The 19020-nt window shown below is 38.1% G+C and overlaps 2 protein-coding genes across 4 annotated transcripts in view; one reads left to right on the top strand and one right to left on the bottom strand.

Annotated features, from left to right (window-relative positions):
- The window catches only part of LOC110853674 (multiple PDZ domain protein), a 92718-nt gene extending 80775 nt beyond the window's left edge, over nt 1–11943 (top strand). For 2 of the 3 annotated variants that reach the window (XM_035854513.1, XM_035854514.1), the window contains 9 exons: nt 602–674; nt 2560–2616; nt 3458–3631; nt 7351–7567; nt 8058–8590; nt 8969–9370; nt 9672–9808; nt 10049–10362; nt 10433–11943. In XM_035854513.1, coding sequence (XP_035710406.1) covers nt 602–674; nt 2560–2616; nt 3458–3631; nt 7351–7567; nt 8058–8590; nt 8969–9370; nt 9672–9808; nt 10049–10362; nt 10433–10629 — 2104 coding nt within the window. In that variant the 3' untranslated portion in view covers nt 10630–11943. Of the gene's footprint in view, nt 1–601; nt 675–2559; nt 2617–3457; nt 3632–7350; nt 7568–8057; nt 8591–8968; nt 9371–9671; nt 9809–9947; nt 9975–10048; nt 10363–10432 lie in introns of those variants that run through there. The other variant, XM_035854515.1, reaches the window with a different exon arrangement.
- Nucleotides 11944–11950: 7 nt separating this feature from the next.
- On the bottom strand, nt 11951–18994 carry LOC110853675 (nuclear pore membrane glycoprotein 210). Its single transcript, XM_022101984.2, has 15 exons — nt 18695–18994; nt 18017–18300; nt 17620–17888; nt 17069–17506; nt 16655–16936; nt 16068–16568; nt 15714–15983; nt 15292–15610; nt 14902–15134; nt 13741–14356; nt 13305–13651; nt 13099–13233; nt 12890–13034; nt 12625–12804; nt 11951–12546 (listed from the first exon to the last, which is right to left on the bottom strand). The coding sequence occupies exons 1-15, from the start codon at nt 18868–18870 to the stop codon at nt 12482–12484; spliced, it is 4260 nt and encodes a 1419-aa protein (XP_021957676.1). The 5' UTR covers nt 18871–18994; the 3' UTR covers nt 11951–12481.
- Nucleotides 18995–19020: the final 26 nt, after the last annotated feature.

Genomic DNA, 19020 nt, shown 5'->3' with positions numbered 1-19020 from the left:
CCTTCTTCGTACACGTATATAAAATCCTACGCAGTAATAAAACCTTAATCATAAATAATATCACGACCCCGACTGACAGCAAGTCGAGAGCTGAGGCATCATGTGTGCATATTTTCTTACAGAGATTATCCTACTTATTCTCTACAATATTCCATTCCATTCAGTCCCCGCGGAAGCCGTGGGGACATTAATATTGCAGGATAGGGATGGCAGGGGTTTATGTAACATGGGCAGATGATGAGGACATTGTTCCTCTGTCCCCACGCTTCCGAGGCCACTGATTCCATCGGAAAATTTTAACCTGTCCTGTTCTCAGATGAAATAAAATGCTCTTTAACTACTACATGGAAGCATTAAAAAACACGGCACCGAATATTACCTGTTCACCTGTGCACATACATACATGCCCCGACCACTTGTGTGCATTGTATTGTTCTCTTTTGTGTGCTTGTACATAAGACTCTAAACTCCAGCACTTTATGACTTATTATTATGATTATGTTGTATGTAATGTATGAGCATAAATAATTGAATGAAATGGCTGTGTGTACAACCTTTTAATAACTTTTTGTGGTTTGGTCTGGCTTTTTTACCTTTGCAGAAAGTCAGATGGTTTAAACGACTTGTCGGTGAAGCCAATCGTGCAATTTCCCGTATCTCTAATGCAACGCGAGGTCAGTACTTTTATAATGAGAATTAAGTATTGTTGTGTGATGAATTATACTAAAATTAATTGCTCCCTCTGCCAATTATGTGTGCCTCCTCCTCCACCAATTTGAGCTCTCAGTTGTTAAACGATCGTCGTCGTCGTCGGCACTCGGCGTATTATTTTTGCGAAATATTTCGCGTTTTGCAGGAGCATATTCGGCGTTTTAAACTCGTGTGGAGGAAAGCATTTGCGAAATTATTTTTGCAACATTGCAAAATCTGGGGGCAAGGTCTGTCTCAAAATTGTGGTCCAGGCGTATTTTGATTGGATAAGTGCTTAACTGGGATTTGTTAGAGGGACGTTTGGTTGACGAAGTAATCCCAAATCTAGATGTGGAGTTAGGGGAGAGAGGAAAATTGCCTAAATATTTGTTGCATAACTGGTCCATTATTCGTATTAAATTTCTAAACTTAAACTAATTTCATATTCAAATCCCATTCATCTTGGATGATGTAAATTGTGTTATATAATATAAACACATGTCAATTCGGGACATGTTTACGTTCACGTAATCTCGTCTCATTTCACTAATCGGTTCACAAAACCAGAGTAGTTGACAACTACGAGTCGGAATAAAGGTCATCCACGCTGGTGCTGCAGTGTGGAAATTTTATTGGGGGGATTCACGTCAAAGGTGGGAGCAAAAAAAATCACAGATTTTCAAATTTATTTTACTACTTATCAAAATTTTGGTAATCTAAGTACCCCACCAACCAGAACGTGCGATCTGATTTGGTCTGCGGTAACAAATAATCCTTCAAAATTGCAAGTCGGCGTTGCAATTTATCATTTGAAAAATATTTAGTATGCACTTTTCATCAAATTTGTGGGCCTGTTACAACATAAAAGTCCATCATTAAAAAACAATCTTTTAGCCATTTTTATAATCTTGTTGATAAAAAAATTTCATACTGAAGTTGAATTTCTAAAACTACAAATCTATTCCAAAGTTAGTACAAAATCTAATTATTTATTTTGAACTATTTAGATTTCAAAATTTTTTAAACCGACTTTGAGACTCTTCATTTGAGTGAAAAATTTCATAGGACAAGTTCAAAATGAGTTATCGCAAATCGGACAGACTTACACGGTAGGCACATTAGCCCTGACTCGGGCTTAAAAAATCACAAAAATCTATTTCCTACTCATTTCGCAAAATAAATTTCGCAATACCAAAATTTCTCCTTCATTAACCAACTTTGACGTGAATTCCCCCATTCCACTCTGTCTCGTCATTATTAAACAAGAACTAATCTCATCTCTCTCTCTGCCAGATAAGCGACACAAACCCACACTAGCCGGACATTATCATAATCACACAAAGCACATTATCATCCTCCTCTGTCTCTCTAACCAACAAAATATATACAGCAGAACGACATACATAAATATCGATCCTCCTCCCCTGAAATCAGGCTATGCCCCGAATCCTCGCCCAGTGCATTTGTTTCTGCTGCTTCCTCCCGTGCAATGGGTGTGGTCGTGGTGGGCGCGATTTGTACCGCAGGCTGAGAACTAGTTTCAGAAAGAGGGTGTCATTTTGCGGGTTTTGGAGGGCTTCGAACAGTGGGGGCGGCGGTGTTGATGAGAAAAAAGTGACAGAGACGGAGCAATTGACGAGGGAGGACAAGGTTAAAATTGTTGTCACTAAATCGACGTCCTTGTCCTTGTCTTCGTCAACGGGCGGCGGGTCGTTGAAATCTTGGCGGAATCGGAGCCGTTTTTGGAGGGGGAGGAGTGCTAATAATAATGGCGGAGGAGGAGGAAGTGGGGGAAGTGGGAGTGGGGGGAGAAGAAGAAGTAATACTAATAAATTGTGCTGTTTTTGCAATTCGGTGGAATCGCTGCAGAGTCCTGAGGAGAAATATGCGAGTTATAAAGGATTGAGGGTCGTTACGTTGAAAAAGGTGAGTAATTTTTTGGCTTTAAGTTTCTGGAAAATTTTGGGGAAATTTGGTGGTGATAATTTTTTAGGAGAAATATTTATTAATGATACTGACAAAATTTGGATTGTAGTATGATCATTTTTGTCGAAAGAATGTTTTCATATGCTTACACGCAAATTTTGCAAATTTTTATATTGCGGAAAAAAATTGAGGGAGTTTTACGACAATTGCATATTTTATTTCATATCTGTTTTCAATAATCAATTTAGATCTCTACTTGAGGTGGGTTATTTACGGAAATATTTTATTTCGAAAAGTTCCTAAATCTAACTGAAACCTGAACTCGTACAGAATCCCTCCCTGCAGTCTCACAAAGTGAAACTCACTTTGCTAAAAGTTTATTTAATCTCTCCCTCTCTCAACAAAAGCTCTTCAAAAACATGTCCAGAAATTAAATGAAGCTTTCTCATGCATAATTGAAGACAAGTCCAGTCGTCCAAAAACTAAAAGTCTTGCATGCCATGAAAACATCCACTTCACTCAATTAGTCAGATAGTCATGATGACATGATTCCCCGAAAAACAAGACCACCCCGACATTTATTTACTTACTTGGGAGCAAAATAAAGTTTTATGAAATGGTCCAGCTCACCAGAAAAGCGTGAAAGGCTAGTATTTTCCACACAAAGAGACAAAAAACCTTACTTTACATACATCCCATAAACAAGTCCAGTCTACACATATGTAAAGCTTGTCATCACGATTAGGTTGTACACCATCATGACAAAATGGGTTAAAATTTGTCAACAATTTCCTAAATTTCACCCCTAAAAATTTGTAAATTATGCGTATCCTATTTTCAGAGTGGGACTGGTCTGGGTGTGATGATCATGGAGGGTCGTCACGCCGAATTGGGTCAAGGGATTTTCATCTCGGACATCCAGGATGGTTCGCCTGCCGAACAGGCCGGCCTCTTCGTGGGCGACATGATCCTTGCGGTCAATTCGGAAGACATGGTGGGCTCTGATTATGAACATGTAAGTTCCCATTTTCAAATTTCATATTTGCCGTAAAATTTAAAATTTTTCAGGAATATAAAATATTTGGGTATAATTTTAAATTCATAGTTTACAAACCAATTTACCTGATTTTGATTGTTGCGTATTAGCTCATTCTTAACTTAGGTTTTGACTTTTAAACTACTCAAAATTATGAAAATTCTCATTTTATCCAAAAATATATATTTCTACCCTGCTTCCTTTGTAACGTCGATTTCATACAATTTTTCTTATCCTAAACCTTCTTTCTTTCTCCACAAGTTGCAAAATTTTGGCGAAATCATCTCCCACCCACTTCTTTTTCCTAACCAATATCTAGAATATTATTACGAAACGAAACAGTGAAATCAAATGAAAGGAAATGAAATTACTTTCGAAAAAAGTTAGCCAATTTATTTTTCAAGATAAGATAGCAACGTCTAAATCATCATCTTCTTCTTCCCTCTCGTCTCCATCCATCCATCTAAATATTTCTTTCTCTGAGCAGAAATAAGATATGATTTTGATTGATGATTCTCCTCAAGAGAGAAAGTCTCCCCTTTTTTACGGTACTTACAGATGTACGAACATCCACTGCACTAGAACCTGTCAACATTTTTCACTTACTCATGTTTTCTGGAAATAAATGGCTAAAAAGTGAATCGAATTTAGCATCGAGTATTTTTTTGGGTACAAATATCGACTTTTATTTCATCTATTTATGTACTTATCTTATAGATATATTAGTTAAGCTTATCATTATCGGATCTGCCATAAAACCCGGGTAGTCTGAATGGAGGTCTTATTTTACGAGTGTTATTATCCCGTCAAGTATTAAGTGCAAGTTGTAAATATGATTTACCTTGGTACATAGATTCTCGGTTAAGGGCAAGGTTGCCCTGATACCCGGGTATTAGTATCCGGATCCGAGTTGTGTATAATTTGAGGGAAAGTAAATATAGAACAATATTATTTCATTCTGCTCGTGTACTAATAATATGATAAAGTTGGACTAATCGTGGTGCGGGATGACATGTCACTTGCGTCATAAAACGGTTACAGAGAGACACAAATAGTAGTAAAGGACAATGCTATAGGGTTTCATTTCTCCGAGTCACACACGGGACACAAATTATGCAAATTTTGGAATAATAAATGAGCCAGTTGTTACAGAGAAAATGAGATAATTTCTCTTTCTACAGTGAAAACAAGATGGTAATAAAATTGTTACGTTACGTTACTGCGTGTGCATCATTAACCCTTTGGCAACGCGGCTTTGTTACAGAAGGGAGGGTAATGATTTTTCATTATGCATATAATTACGCAGAAAGAGATCATTTTAGGCAATATTTAGTGAACTATTACGCAAAAAACGTAGTTTTCACTCCAGAAATGTACAAATGAGGAGGACATTATGCTATTTAAAAAATAATAATTTAAAAAATAGAGTAACACATTTCACGTATTTTTGTGTAGGACGACGATGACTGCTTTATTTTATTTTATATAAAAATTAAAAATTTCACAAAAAATTGCACACAAAAATTGCGCAAAAAATATGGTTTTCACCCCAGTAAAAATATACGAATGAATAAGAAATTACGCTAAAAAATAGAGTAGCACATCTCATTTCACGTATTTATCTTTGTGTGACGACGAAGTCTGCTACATTTTATTTTTAACTAACGAACGGGACGAGCGAAAGTAAAACTTGTAACACTTTTGATCATCACAAGACTTTTCTGCTCTCAAGTCAAACTTGGTCTTCACATCTTGCCCAACTTTCACCTTGGTTTTCTTCTCGCCATAATTTAAGGAAATTGCTAAAGTTAAGTTTTCAGCGTGTTCTTCTTTCTCCTCTTTTTCTCCCCTCCTTCAAAAACATGTACACATATATCTCGACACACGAGACGGGAAAGCTCTTCTCAACTCGACATTATTATCTGGATGATGATCACCATGATGAGAAAAGAGAAGGGATCATAGTAATGGGGATAGGTAGGGTTTCGCTATTTCGGGAATTCAATTTGCGGAAAATACGGGATAAAAAGGTGGACGAAATTGTATCATTTTCAACAAATCGGGCTCATTTTCGTCCTAGAAGACTGCCTAAAAATCAGACTCGATGCATTTTTTAATGAATATTTTCCTGCACAAAGAGCACAACTTTCACAGCTTTAATTCAATCGACTTTTTTAATAACTTACATTTTATTAGTTTTTTGTGACACATCGACTAAATTATTCGCTTTCAATCAAAATGGGCAATTTATTCTTCACAGAATTAAAAATAATGTTGAAGACGAGTACAAAAATTCTTCCTCCACAATCTACAAACAAATCGTGTCTGATTTGTTCGCCTCTTTTTGCTCCACACTTTTTGCAAACTTCCTCCTGACTCCTGATTTCATTACGTTTGAAACACTACCATTTTAGACTACATGCTCTGAGGATCAAATACCACAAAATTGAGAACCACACTTTCTTCCATCTACACTGTTCTTTTTTGTTGTTCCCTACACAAACTAAAATCCAGACAAAGATTTCCTCTCGGTGGAGAAACCAATATCGTGCGTGTCGGTGAGAGAAGGATGTAAGTGTCCCTTCACGAGGATACCAGACAGGATAACAGACTCGTTCATTCGCTTTCTCTCTCCTCATCCAACCAACTTGTTATACGGTTCTGGTGGGAATTGAGAATCTGAAACTGCTTTCTCCACCACCACCGCCCGACTCACTTATCGCTCCGAGGTTGTCCGCCGTAGGAGAGTAAAAACGACATTATTTCTCATCTCGCTCGAGCTTTACTTTTATTTCATTTTTAGCCCGATCCACGACTTATGTAACCGTCATCATGCCCGTCTGGCTGTGACGATACTTGTAGGTTTGTCATGTGAAAAATGAGGTAAAATGGTTGGCCCTTGGAGGTCATAAGGGTCATCGGGCGAGGTCATTGTATTCGGAGCAGACAGGTTTAATTTTGGGAATATATTTATAGTAACATCACGATCAACTAACTTACCGTAGACAATAAAGACGTCACTTTTTATGAAATATTGGTCAAGAAGTCTGAAGAGGGTGGTACACACTAGAAATTAAAAAAGAAGCAAAGAAATTGAGTGGCTAGGGCTGCATCAAGTCTGTAGATTTTATATACTTTTATCTACTTTACTTTCTCCACTTTCATTTTATTGTCACTCCAAAAAGTCTTTCACTTTCTGGACTGGGCGAAGAAGGTACTGGAGATTTTTAAAGAGTTGAGTGGGCAGTACAAAGTATTTTATTATGGGTTCTAGTTTAATATAGAACTTGTCGAAAAGTTGGAAAAAATGTGGATAAAAAATAACTTTTTTGTTGCTCAGTCTAAACGCCGGAAATCAATTTTAGGATCATTATGTACTAAACTTACTTATAGATGAAACCGTGGGCAATCCTGACTGTGGATACGTGAGAGAAATTGGTGTACATTGAGAGAATCAATTAATGATCGCATGCAATTTCAGAATTACAATTAATAAATTCTTTTGTAATAAAATTCGTTAACACTTCAATAAACTAAAATCTCATATTTACAATGTGCTTTACCCCAGTTTTCATATATTTAGATACTTGGCAATTTGATGGCATATATAATTTCATGAAAAAAGTAAAAATTCTCTCAAATCGGGAATATTTAGCCATTTTATGAAAAACTAATTTCCACCCCATACAATTTTTCAGGCTGCCAACACGTTGAAGAAAACCGAGGGGAATGTCATCCTCGTCGTGTGCAACGCGTCGAAGGGGAAGGACGAGGAACAGGCTTTGCTGCCCGTCGTGACGGTGAAAGAGGTTCGGAAAACGTCCCTGCCCGGCCTCCTCCAAGCCATCGTCGGCCACGACAGCGGAAAAGATAAAGACGTCGACGGCAAGGGTGGCAAAGATGTCGACAAACCCAGTAAGTTTTGGATGGATGTTACGTAAATCCATCCTAATTTGAAATCTTTCGCAACATCCAGAGTAATATGTTTGCTAATCTTGCTAAATTGGACAGAATTTTGCAATATTTTTCTTGTCGGTTGCCCAATTTAAATTGTACCTACGTAGAAGTTTTCTCGGGTGGAGGAAGGTAGTAGTGAATCTCATTTCATTATTTGCACAACTTTTATTTGGTTTACTTCGTTTGGGAATAATGAAGAAATTCTTGTTTGGATTGCATATATTTCTGAAATTGTGAAGCAATCGGGATGGAATTCCCAAGTTTCTAAATTGCTAATAAATTAAATGTGTATAAGTTTTGGAATTATTGGTTGTTTTGCAGTTTTCTAAATTTTCATTTCCCATGTTAAACGTTGTACCTACATATATTTCGAACTTGGCAAAATATGTTGCACAATTTATGCTAAAAATGTATCCAATTATATTACTTCAATCTCCTTACTTTGTAGAACTTCCCCCGAAACCTTCAAAAATTCCGTCGCCCTCAAAACTCATCTCGTCCGTGTCTTCCGCGATATCTCATCGAACCAAAATCTCCGTCACGTCGCCGGTTGCGACCCCTGTGACGTCCTCTCAACCACCGATGGTGACCATCGTGTCGCCAACGTCCTCTTCTTGCTCCTCGTCATCCGCCGCAGTGTCGAAATTGGCGGCTCATGGAATCTCACCCGTCTCCCCGAAACAGTTGTCGCCCTCAAATTCTCACACGGCCCTGGCCCCCACGACGACCACGCCATCCGTTTCGACATCGCCGACGCCCTCCGTTTCCACGAAACCGGCGACACCGTCGCCCAGACCGTCACCCATCCCACCGTCGGCCTCGCACAAAATGACGCTGCATGTCCACGGCAAGCCGGTGACGGATCCGCTCCTCGACCCAATTTCGTGTCCGATCAATCCCGGCAAGGAAACCACAATTGAAATCAATAAGGATAAGATGGGGTTAGGATTGAGTATCGTGGGTGGGAGTGATACGCTTCTGGTAAGGGTTTGGAGAAATTGAGTTGTTTTGAGGAAAATTTTAGCAGTTTTATTCGCATTTTTAAGAAACATGAAAAAATTTTCAAAAACTTTTGAAGCTAGACTGTGTAGAATTTCTAGAAACTGTACATGATTTTGTTTGTAAATAATATTTGGTTTACTGATTTGTTTAAATTTTAAAGCAATTTGTAGTTTTAGATAATTTTCTTCAAGTTTTAGATTTCTATCAAAATTTGAAAAACTTAGTTCATATATTTCAACATTTTTGGGACAATTTTCCAACAGATTCATAAAATTTTTTAAAAATAATTTTTCACAAATCCATTGTTCGAAAATTCGCAAATTTTACCCTAACCATATTTGTGTTTTCTTTCTTCAGGGCTCCATCATTATCCACGAAGTTTACGCTGACGGAGCCGCATCGAAAGATGGCCGACTAAAACCAGGCGATCAACTCCTTTCCGTAAATCATGAAGATTTCCAAAACATTTCCCACTCCAAAGCCTTAGCTGCCTTGCGCCAAACGCCGAATAAAGTGCGGATGGTGGTCTATCGAGACGAATCTGCTACCAGGGAGGACGACATGTACGACCTGATTGATGTCGAACTGGTGAAAAAATCGGGAAAAGGCCTCGGTCTCTCCATCGTGGGGAGAAAGAACGGTTCCGGCGTCTTCATATCAGACGTCGTCCCCGGTGGCATTGCGGAACTACATGGCGGTCTCATGAAGGGCGACATGATCATCACAGTGGATGGAAAAGATCTCAAAAATGCGACACAGGTACAAGTTCATGACAAACTAATTTTCTTAGCAAATTCAAGAGGACATTTCTGGCCAATCAAAGTAATCATTTTGAAGAATAATGATCATAATTAAATTACGATAATTTTTTTCTGAAAATTTGTCAATTAATTGAGACCTTATTATATAACTTATATTTCCAAATTTCTATTAAATGTTTCAACAAATATAAAATTCTGTAAAAAAAATGTCTGTATACACGAACATCACTTTTATGCCTGTTTTTTCTGGCATTTTGAGACACTATTTTAAACTTTTTATTTCCAATTTGATTTCGCAGGAGGAGGCCGCATCCATCCTCAAAACCGCGATAGGACCGATCCGAATGAAAATTGGGCGTTTAAAAGCTGCCGCGTCGCGCAGATCGGCCGCCTCAACGCCGGTCACGGTACCTGCCACTCCCACTTCGGACAATAAGTAAGTTGAAAAAAAATTATCCCACTCTCCAAAAAAATGATGCACCCTCTACTCTAAATCTCTCATCTTATTTCTCTCTCTACTTCCACTTCCATCTACTCTATCCACCTTTTGGGGACGGGTTTTCTAAAAAACACAGCTTTTAACCAAAATACAAATAAATACGGTAACGAATCTCACAATCTTAGAAAAAATTTAACCATACACAATTTAATCTCAAACTAATTCAATCTATTCCAGACAAATGGTGGACGAAGACGACGACCCATTCGACACTGAGGAGGAGATTGAACCCGAAATAATAATTGATACGACAAGCACCACTACGACCACGACCACGAATGGCAGCAAAAATAATAATAATAAAAGTAACGGTAACGGTACGACCACCGCCTCCACAACGACGAGAAGCAGTAATAATAGCGCCACATCGTCAACCTCATCCACCACGTCCTCCAACCCTCCCAGTCTAACCGGAAGTCCGCCACAGGTCAAGAATATCACCCTCATCAGAGGCCAGGACGGACTGGGATTCTCAATCGTGGGAGGCTATGGTAGATAATAAATCAATTAATCGATAATTAACCAACGATTAATGACTAATTAATCAATGATTAATTGCAGGATCACCACACGGCAATCTCCCGATTTATGTTAAGACCGTATTCTCCAAAGGGGCCGGACTTGTGGCCGGGTTGAAGCGTGGGGATCAAATAATCGCCGTAAATTCCATCCCTTGCGAAGGTCTGACGCATCATGAGGCGGTCTCGCTGCTAAAAAGTGTGAAAAGGGGGAACGTTCGTCTCACCATTTTGTCCTAGATAATGGAAATCAATCTCTAAGATCCAAGACAAAAAAAGAAGTCTCATTATTGTCCTGGATCGATATTATCGATAATCAATCAATTAATCACTATACATACAAATCATCATCATCGTTATACAGAAAAGCAAACTCAACCACCACAATTTTTGGGAAAAACCTGAAATTCTTATCTTATTCTCCTGTACTTTTTATACACATGAAAACTATTCACCTTCTTTATATCTGTCTAGTAATAGGAGATAAGGAGCAAGAGAAAATAACATAATTTACAATTTCACACCATAAATAATTAAATAATTTATGAATAATTTATGGTAAAAGAAAACGACTCAAAGACGAATTTAGTAATGTTTTCGATACACTTAGTCTAAAAAGATGTATGAAATTTGACGAATGTGAAGATCAAAATGTTGAATTTCAAGTAATTTCAACCAGTGTTAATTTATTCGGCATGAATTTCGAAAATCCATTTTGAAAATTTAATTTCGTATATAATTCTCAACGATTCCAATCATCATTAAGTATTTGTTTGCATATTCCTATATAATTTCAGTATTAAAGTGTTAATTTATTTGCACAATTAATTAATTATGCATTTCCTTCATTTCATGTGATCCATTTAAGTATAATTTATGAGTCATTTTGTAATTATTATCGTTTGAACTTTCTTCCCTATTAAACTGTCAATAATAATTAGACAATTAATTAATGTAATAATTAAATTTTTACCTTCCTCCTTCGACTTCTTTAATATTTGCACTATTTATAACGCAAACTATTAAATATACCATACCACACACCCACCGAAACCAGATCCTGAATATATAATTTTTTCACTAATAATATTTTTGTTTAAATTATAATATATTTTTTCGATTTCATAAATCCTCCCCATTTTTCAGGGACCAAAACTATCTATGTACTGAATAATTTTGTTCTGTTGTCTTTAAGATAAAACTTTTGTAACGATTTGTTATCTTATTAAAAGGTGAAAGATTAGGCGAGCATTTAAATTAATATTTAAATCCCAGTGAATTAATTATGCAATTAAATTAAAACAATATGCCATAAAATGCAATGCAAAAGCTGTTATTGAACTGTAAAGGTACTACTTCGCAGAAACCTGTTAAGAAATGCAAATCATCAAGTTAACCTTTTTCGTGTTTATAAATGTTATGATTGTCACAATTAATTAATACAAACACAAAACCAAGCTATATCATCAATCAATCAGATATACATTTACAAATTACTAATACCTATGTGTGCATGTTGATCAATCAGTAATAAAATTTATGTAAGAAAGTAAATCTGAAATTTTATCAGTCATTTCTTCCAATTTTATTGCTCGTCACAGATCGTTTTCATTTTAAGTATCATCTTAGATCTTAATTAATTACACAAAATTACCTATTTCACTTAATTAACCGTTGAGTTGAGGAGCCGACTTGAGAAGATATCACACAACGAGGAAGGTCCATAACAGGTATCTTCCTCCATAAATAAATACTCTTAATTTAGAAATGCATAAGTAATACCTTGACAAAAAATCTCCTTACAATTAATTAAAGTAAAACTAATAGTAAGACATATTTCACAAAAGAAAATAATTACTAAAAATACAACAAAAAATGATTATAAAGTATGTAAATAAATAACAATAATTGAGTTTCAAAAAGTACTTGACAGTCTAACTTATAACAACGATTCAAGTAAATGAATGGTAACAAGTAAGCAGTTTGGCAGTTCTTAAATTAATCGTCATAAATCCAGTCTAGGTTTTCGTTTGGTAAAAAATATTAATATTTTTTACGAAGTTCACTTATAACAATAATTTTCCTCCCTGCACTACATTCTGCTATCATCTGCAGAAAATAATCTCCTATGATTTGGCGAGAATCCAGTACTTGTTGCTGAAACATATATAAATCATTGCTAAATAATTCATTTTCCTTCCGAAGTAGTTAATTATTTTAATTAATTATTCTCACATCCTCCTCCACATGTCGAACTCCTCGTAGGCGTGTATGACTGCGACTGATTGGGCGACGACGACTGCGGACTGGGAGTATATCTCGTAGGTGAGGAGAAAACTGGGCTACTTATGAAGAGGGACGTGTCCACTTTGGTGTTTCGATTCCCACCATCTCCATAAATGTACATGTTATAAGCTGCGAAGGTAAAATATACTTTCAAAATACAAAATTCACAAGATTAAATAGAAAGCAAAAGTAAATAATTGTGTAAAACTAGTACCAATTGATCCCAGCAGAACGCTAGACATTATTATAGCTGGCAAGAAAAACCAATACCATGCACCAGTCATGGCCGTCCTGAAGAGTACCCATAAATTTAAATTGTTTCCCGACTCGGAAGATGAACCGTAGGGATATATTCGGATCTAAAAAAAATATATATTTAAGCATAAAAATTTCTCGCCAAGTTTCCATTATTTTAAAACTCACATCAATCTCAAGCTTTTGCGAGAAGATGTAATTCCCATTGTAATATCCGACAGCTTGAAGAGTGATATTGCCCGCCTTGAGAGCATGTAGTTGTACTCGAATGTCTTTTCCGATCCAGACTGAACTCATAGAAGGCTATAAATCAAAATGCATTTTATAAATTATCTTAAAAATCGAACCAAAACTCAAAATTTCCCCAAAATTACCTCAAAAACTTCTATAATCTCCGCGTTATCGCCGCTGCTCACGATCCACTCGACACTCGTTAGGGATGGGGCAGCAGAGACGAGCAGGTCTGGCAAAATTTCATTTCTTCCTGAGATCCCTTTAAACCAGACGGGCATCTTTTCATCTTCGTAGAGATAGGTGAGCGGCGCCACGACCTTGAGTCCTGTCAATGGAACGACCTTCACTTCAACGGTGTCTTCCGAGTATGCTTTTCGTGTCGCGGGGTCTACTGCTCGACCCGTGATGGTGGCCTGTCCTAGGGCCAAGGCTTTCATGCTGCCAGTCACACCGTCACCAGAAACGACAGAGACGATACTTTTAGACTCTAAAAAATTAATATGAAATTGATTAACAATATATAATTCACACTTCCTTCCACTTCATTATTTTTTAAAAGTATCTTTTTAATCTCACCTGGACTAGTTGAGAACACAATATCCGAATCGCTCGGTCCGCCATTGGCAACCACTTGGACCAAATTCCCGGGCAGAATCATAACTTTTTTGGGGCTTAGCTTCAACGGAGGAAAAACGTCAATCTTCTTCACATCCGAGAGAATTGTCCCCTCTTCTGCAGTGAACACGATTTCCGCCCAACCAACCCTTTTGCCCAGGATTTTGTACTGAATCTTTGCCGCCGCCGGTACCCGATCTCCTTGTAGGATTGGTTTCACATCTAGAACATCAAGCGCCATCGGTTTCAAAGACAGTTGGGCCAACTTTATGATTTCTCCAGGCAACGATTTCCCAGCGTGGTCGAGCAGCGACACGGTCAAGATTCTCTCCCCGTCGACAGGAACTTTATTTTCTGTGATGACTTCTATCTTTCCAATTCCAGTGACTTCGACATCCACGACCGTTTCTCTCTTGGTCGAAACGCATAGGTCTTTGAGGAGGATGGAGGCTTTGCCTTGTCGAAGAGGACGGATCTGCATCGTTTTAGTCAGTTCGTTATATGTAACATTGATCTTGTTGGAGCCTCGGGTGTCAAGTTCGAAATAGCCGGAACCGTCGGCCACCTTTACGGTTGCCTGTAAGCAGAAGAATTAATAAAGTTTTTAGTTGTTCTAAAATATGTTCCCAATATTTTAAAGCGTGAAAAGAACTAAATAGCTCTTGCTAACTGATATGTATGTAGTAATTTAACCCATCCAAAATTAAACCCAATTGTAAAACAAGCCAAGTTTACATACCCGATTGAATCCATTTTTAAAATTTAAAGAGACAGAATTTTAAGAGATTAAATTTTATCAAACATGAAATCGTGATTTTCCCCATTTTTTATTTGAGAATAAACTCATTAAGCAGTGCAAAACATTTCTAACTTATTTAACTAATGAGTATTTCTTTGAGTATTTTGTAAATATTTCTGACAACATAAAAAATCGACAGTTTTGAGGAAGAAAGAAAGAGTGGGTGCGAAATTATTCTTTCATCTCTCCAAACATTGTCGTCATCCGAATCACCAATCACCAATCTCATTTTCCTGTGCAAATTGTGACTTTTTGAAATGCAAATAATAATTTCTACATAAATAATGAAATGCGAAATAGAAAAATCTACACCCTCGCCTTACCGTGCTAGATGGATGGTTAAACAACGATACGGACGCCGAAGGCGACACGGTCACGTCCGAAACTAGGGTCAGATCCATTGAGTGTTGTAATTCGTATAATTCATCCTCAGTCGTGGCAGCCAAAGTGCGAGGCTTGATTTTGTAGTGGGAAAGAACTTCATTCCGATACCCCACGACTTTAGCGGTCACTTCGACATTTCCAGAAAATTTGTTGGGCAACAGATTTTGCAGTCCTGCCAGAAAAAATGAAATAAATATTTAGAATTTTGAATAATCTCCCCAATATAAATGCATGCAAGTTTTACACTTTGCTTGAATTATTTTTTCAATTATAGTCCACGAAATAAATAAGAATAACAATATTATTCTAGTTCCAAAGTTTAGGCTTACCTTTCCCGGTGTCAACATATCCTAAGGCGGTATGTATGGGTTCAGTGACTGCGTACGACGGCGTGGCGAATCCAATCTGGGCCGGTGTCGAGAACCAATTGATTCGTAGGCTCGTCACGTTGTCAAATTTCCTTCCCTCCTTGTCCTTGACGACGACAGACACCAAGGTGGATTCATAATTCGGAATGGCGACACGAACAACTTGTGCAGATGATCCGTCATTCGGACATTTTGATTTGAGCGAGGACTCCACCTTGAAATACATTTGAGCAGGTTCGGCACAAATTACTTGTACCACTTTTATCCGCACGATGGGTTGCTAAAAACAAAAAAAGTTTCGCATTTAGTCGCTTCTAGTCATTCTTTGAGTGATAGAATTTTCTTTAATTCAGTAAAACTTTGAAAATTATAATTTTACGTACCGAGTATTCCGAAACCTTTGTATTTCCAATCTGGAAGACTGCGTCTGTGTCACCTATTTCTTTACAGACTACTTCAAATATGTAGACGTCATCCTTCAAGCCCGTCATAGACTTCAACGCACGGTGCGAGGCAACCGTTTGGTTCAAAATTTCCAAAGATTTCTGAAACCCGGAATGTTTCTCTAGCAGTGGACGCGGACCTCCCTCAAAAACAAGTTCCTTACTTGATCCTACAGCCAATACGACGAGGTCGTTTTCTGGTTCGGTTGTCTAAACGCAAAAAAATAATTTTTCAACATACAACACCAAAACTGCACAAAAAATAAATACCAATTTTTTCAATTCATTCCTCACCTGTAAGGGTTTAAAAGTCGATACGATCACAGAGTCCTCAAAATACTTGTCCCCAACGGAATACATCGCCGTGACTCGGGAAGAACCAAGTGCATTTCCCATAATTGGCAACACGACGCAAGCAGGCTTCAAGTTTGGATAATGTGTTTTGGCATCGTACACGAAGTTGGGGTCTTCCACCTCCACTCTGATCGGAAGTTGGGAACATGATGAATAAGGAACCTCTGTCCTGTTCGGATCATTTGGTCGAATTGTGTAAAATGCGAGTGGAACTTGGATTGCGGTTCCGATCTCGGCCTCTACGATATGCTCTACGATTTCCATTCTGGTTGGAGGAAGGACATGAACCCGAGCGACATTCCTCATGTTCACATTGACTGTCGTGGACACGGTGACATTGGCGGAGCCGAACCACTCGGTGCGACCAGTGGCGGATTGCGAGACAGTAACGACAGAGGTGTTAGACGAGGTCCAAACGTAATTTCCGTTTCCACCAGAAGGCTAAAGGAAGGAAAGAAACTTGATTTGAAGCCTGAGACCAAAACATCAAATTATCTTGATATTTTCTGAAAAAATATACAACTCACATTCCAACGGAGCTCATATTTCGGCATGACATTCGGATCCCAGGGCAGAACAGTCTCTTTCGGATTGATGGCGACATTTTGAAAGATTTCCATCTCCGTCTTTACTCTGGGCTGAGGGCTAAACTTTCTCTCTGTTCCGTCAGCCAAGACGATTTTCTGCAGCTCGGCCGTCACGTAAGACGAACCTAGTTTGATGGGGACACCGATGTGGTACGTGCCGTTGGGTGAAGAGTAGTCCACACGGAAGTATTTCGGATCAAAAATTGTGGATACGAAACAATTCTGGGCAAAAACAAAACATGAAATATTAGTTATAAAATAGCAATTAGAAATTTTTTAAAATTGTATTTAAATTTTACGAGCAAAGCAGAAATTGTGCCCAATTTTAAATTTGAGAAAAATATATGCACTTACATCTCCAACGAAAATTTTCTGATTCTCTACATTGTACACGTCGACCTGCACCTCATACACATTCCCCATAACCAGAGCCCAATTTTTATACGGAAACACGGATAGAGATAAATATTTCGGCTCTGTGACGTGAATCTTAGCTGTCAAAGCTTCCGAGTGTTCCTCCAACTCGTCGATCCAGTTTTTGTCCATGACATTGATTTTGGCTTCACCATAGTTGAGGGCTGTGAGTTGGGAGGACGTGCGGTCGTACGAGATGGCATCCTCATTCTCCACCGAAAAGATGTAGACGGAAGAGGGGAGGCGGATTTGAAACTTTTTCCCGTGCTTGATCTGCCACAAAGTAACAGGGAGGATCGTGCCTGGAATGACGTAGGCCTCACTTGGTTCGAGAAGTAGAGATGCCACCACGATGATCCGAGCGCGTGCTTCCAGGCCCTAGAAATATATCATTACATTTGTACCCGAAAATTCTACTTCAAAATTGCTCTATTCTTCAAATTAATTTTGATATTTGTATGCAAAATTGTATCCTATGATTTGTAGCTCACCTTGTAGAGAGGATCGTTAATTCGAACAATCACTTCCGCTGAACCTGTCTTAATTCCTTCCAAAAGGACAGTGTCACCTTGCATGCGTTTAGCCTCCAACGCCGCAACACCGGGGGTCGCTTTATAAGGGGATTCAGAAAAGGGGATGAATCTCATAATGCTTTGGGGGTCGATCAGGGTGGAGGTCTCTTTCTGCTTTGCAGACTCTAAGAGCCAGGTAAATGGGACGCCGTCCAATGTACTAAGCTCGTTATCTTTGCTGCCGTATCCTAAATAATTCAAAAATAAATCAAAAAACTTTGTCTTGAAATTATTATTAATTTTTCTTTCAATCTCAAAATTCTATTCAAAGAACTTTTCGCAAGTATTAATATTTTATTAATTAAATTCTGCTCACCCTGAATGTGAAACTTGGACGGTGCCTCTTCAAGATGAAGCTCCTTCGTGGTCGTGAGAATCTGGATGCCGGAGATCTTGTCGACGATGACATCGCAACGAACCGTCTCCTTCGTGGCGACGTCCTCTGCAAAGATGATTGCTGTCGCGGGACAGCAAGATGACACCCGTGGGATGGTGCTTATCACGGCAGAGTCGGAACATTGCGTCCCGTCGTAGTCACTGTACGATGATGGAGAAGAGGACGACGTGGTGATTGTTACGACATCAGTTCTACTGATGGACCTGATGTGAAATTATAAAAAAACATACTTAATTAATTTAAAATTCTTATTTGATCTTGGTTAACTTTATCATGGACACAAATATCATGTAATTCGCATAATTCTACTCATTCATGAATGGGAAATTGAATTGAAGTTAATTATCATAATTTTAGTGTTTGCATCGTCATATTTCACATCATGCAAATCACGCAATCCATTCCATACAGTATTTTACAAGAATTGTAGTGATCTGTTCCTCAAAAGTTTAGCCAAAATCCAGCCCAAAACCGGTTTTTTAGCCGAAACCACTCAACCACGGCCATTGACTTGCCTTGACTCGTTCATATTATACGCAGCATAAATAAATCTACAAACACTTATCCAAATTTCCAAAATCTTATCCTATCTCTTACCAAGCATAACATCCTGGCGAGTCCACTTTTAAAGTAAAATTTATACTAATCGTTTCAAAATAGGGTAGCCGAACTCGAGGCACGTTCAACTTCACGTGTCCATGAACAATTCCACTAAAAGTCAAAAGTAAGATAAGCGTGGCCACACTAACACTTATCTTGTGAAACGTCCCCATCTTTCACTCTATTTAACGATATGCACACCTAATGTTTAATTTAATTATTGGTTAAATTAAAGTCAATCAAATTTATGAAATTAATATTTATGGAGCGAGAACCGGTGGTGCACAAAGCAGAACGTTGAATGAAAAAGGCTCAGGCATTTA

Source organism: Folsomia candida, unplaced genomic scaffold (assembly GCF_002217175.1).
Source record: "Folsomia candida strain VU population unplaced genomic scaffold, ASM221717v1 Fcan01_Sc008, whole genome shotgun sequence".
NCBI classification, from domain to species: Eukaryota; Metazoa; Arthropoda; class Collembola; order Entomobryomorpha; family Isotomidae; genus Folsomia; species Folsomia candida.
Note: the sequence above shows the minus strand (reverse complement) of the source record. Positions and strands in the feature narration are given on the sequence as shown.

Excerpts from the sequence above, each read along its gene's own strand:
- LOC110853675 (XM_022101984.2), bottom strand. The coding sequence starts at position 18,870 with ATGGGGACGTTTCACAAGATAAGTGTTAGTGTGGCCACGCTTATCTTA. Across the intron at positions 15,984-16,067 it reads CGACTTTTAAACCCTTACAG|ACAACCGAACCAGAAAACGA; the intron begins GTGAGGAATGAA and ends TTTTGCGTTTAG. Across the intron at positions 13,234-13,304 it reads AGATTATAGAAGTTTTTGAG|CCTTCTATGAGTTCAGTCTG; the intron begins GTAATTTTGGGG and ends TTTGATTTATAG.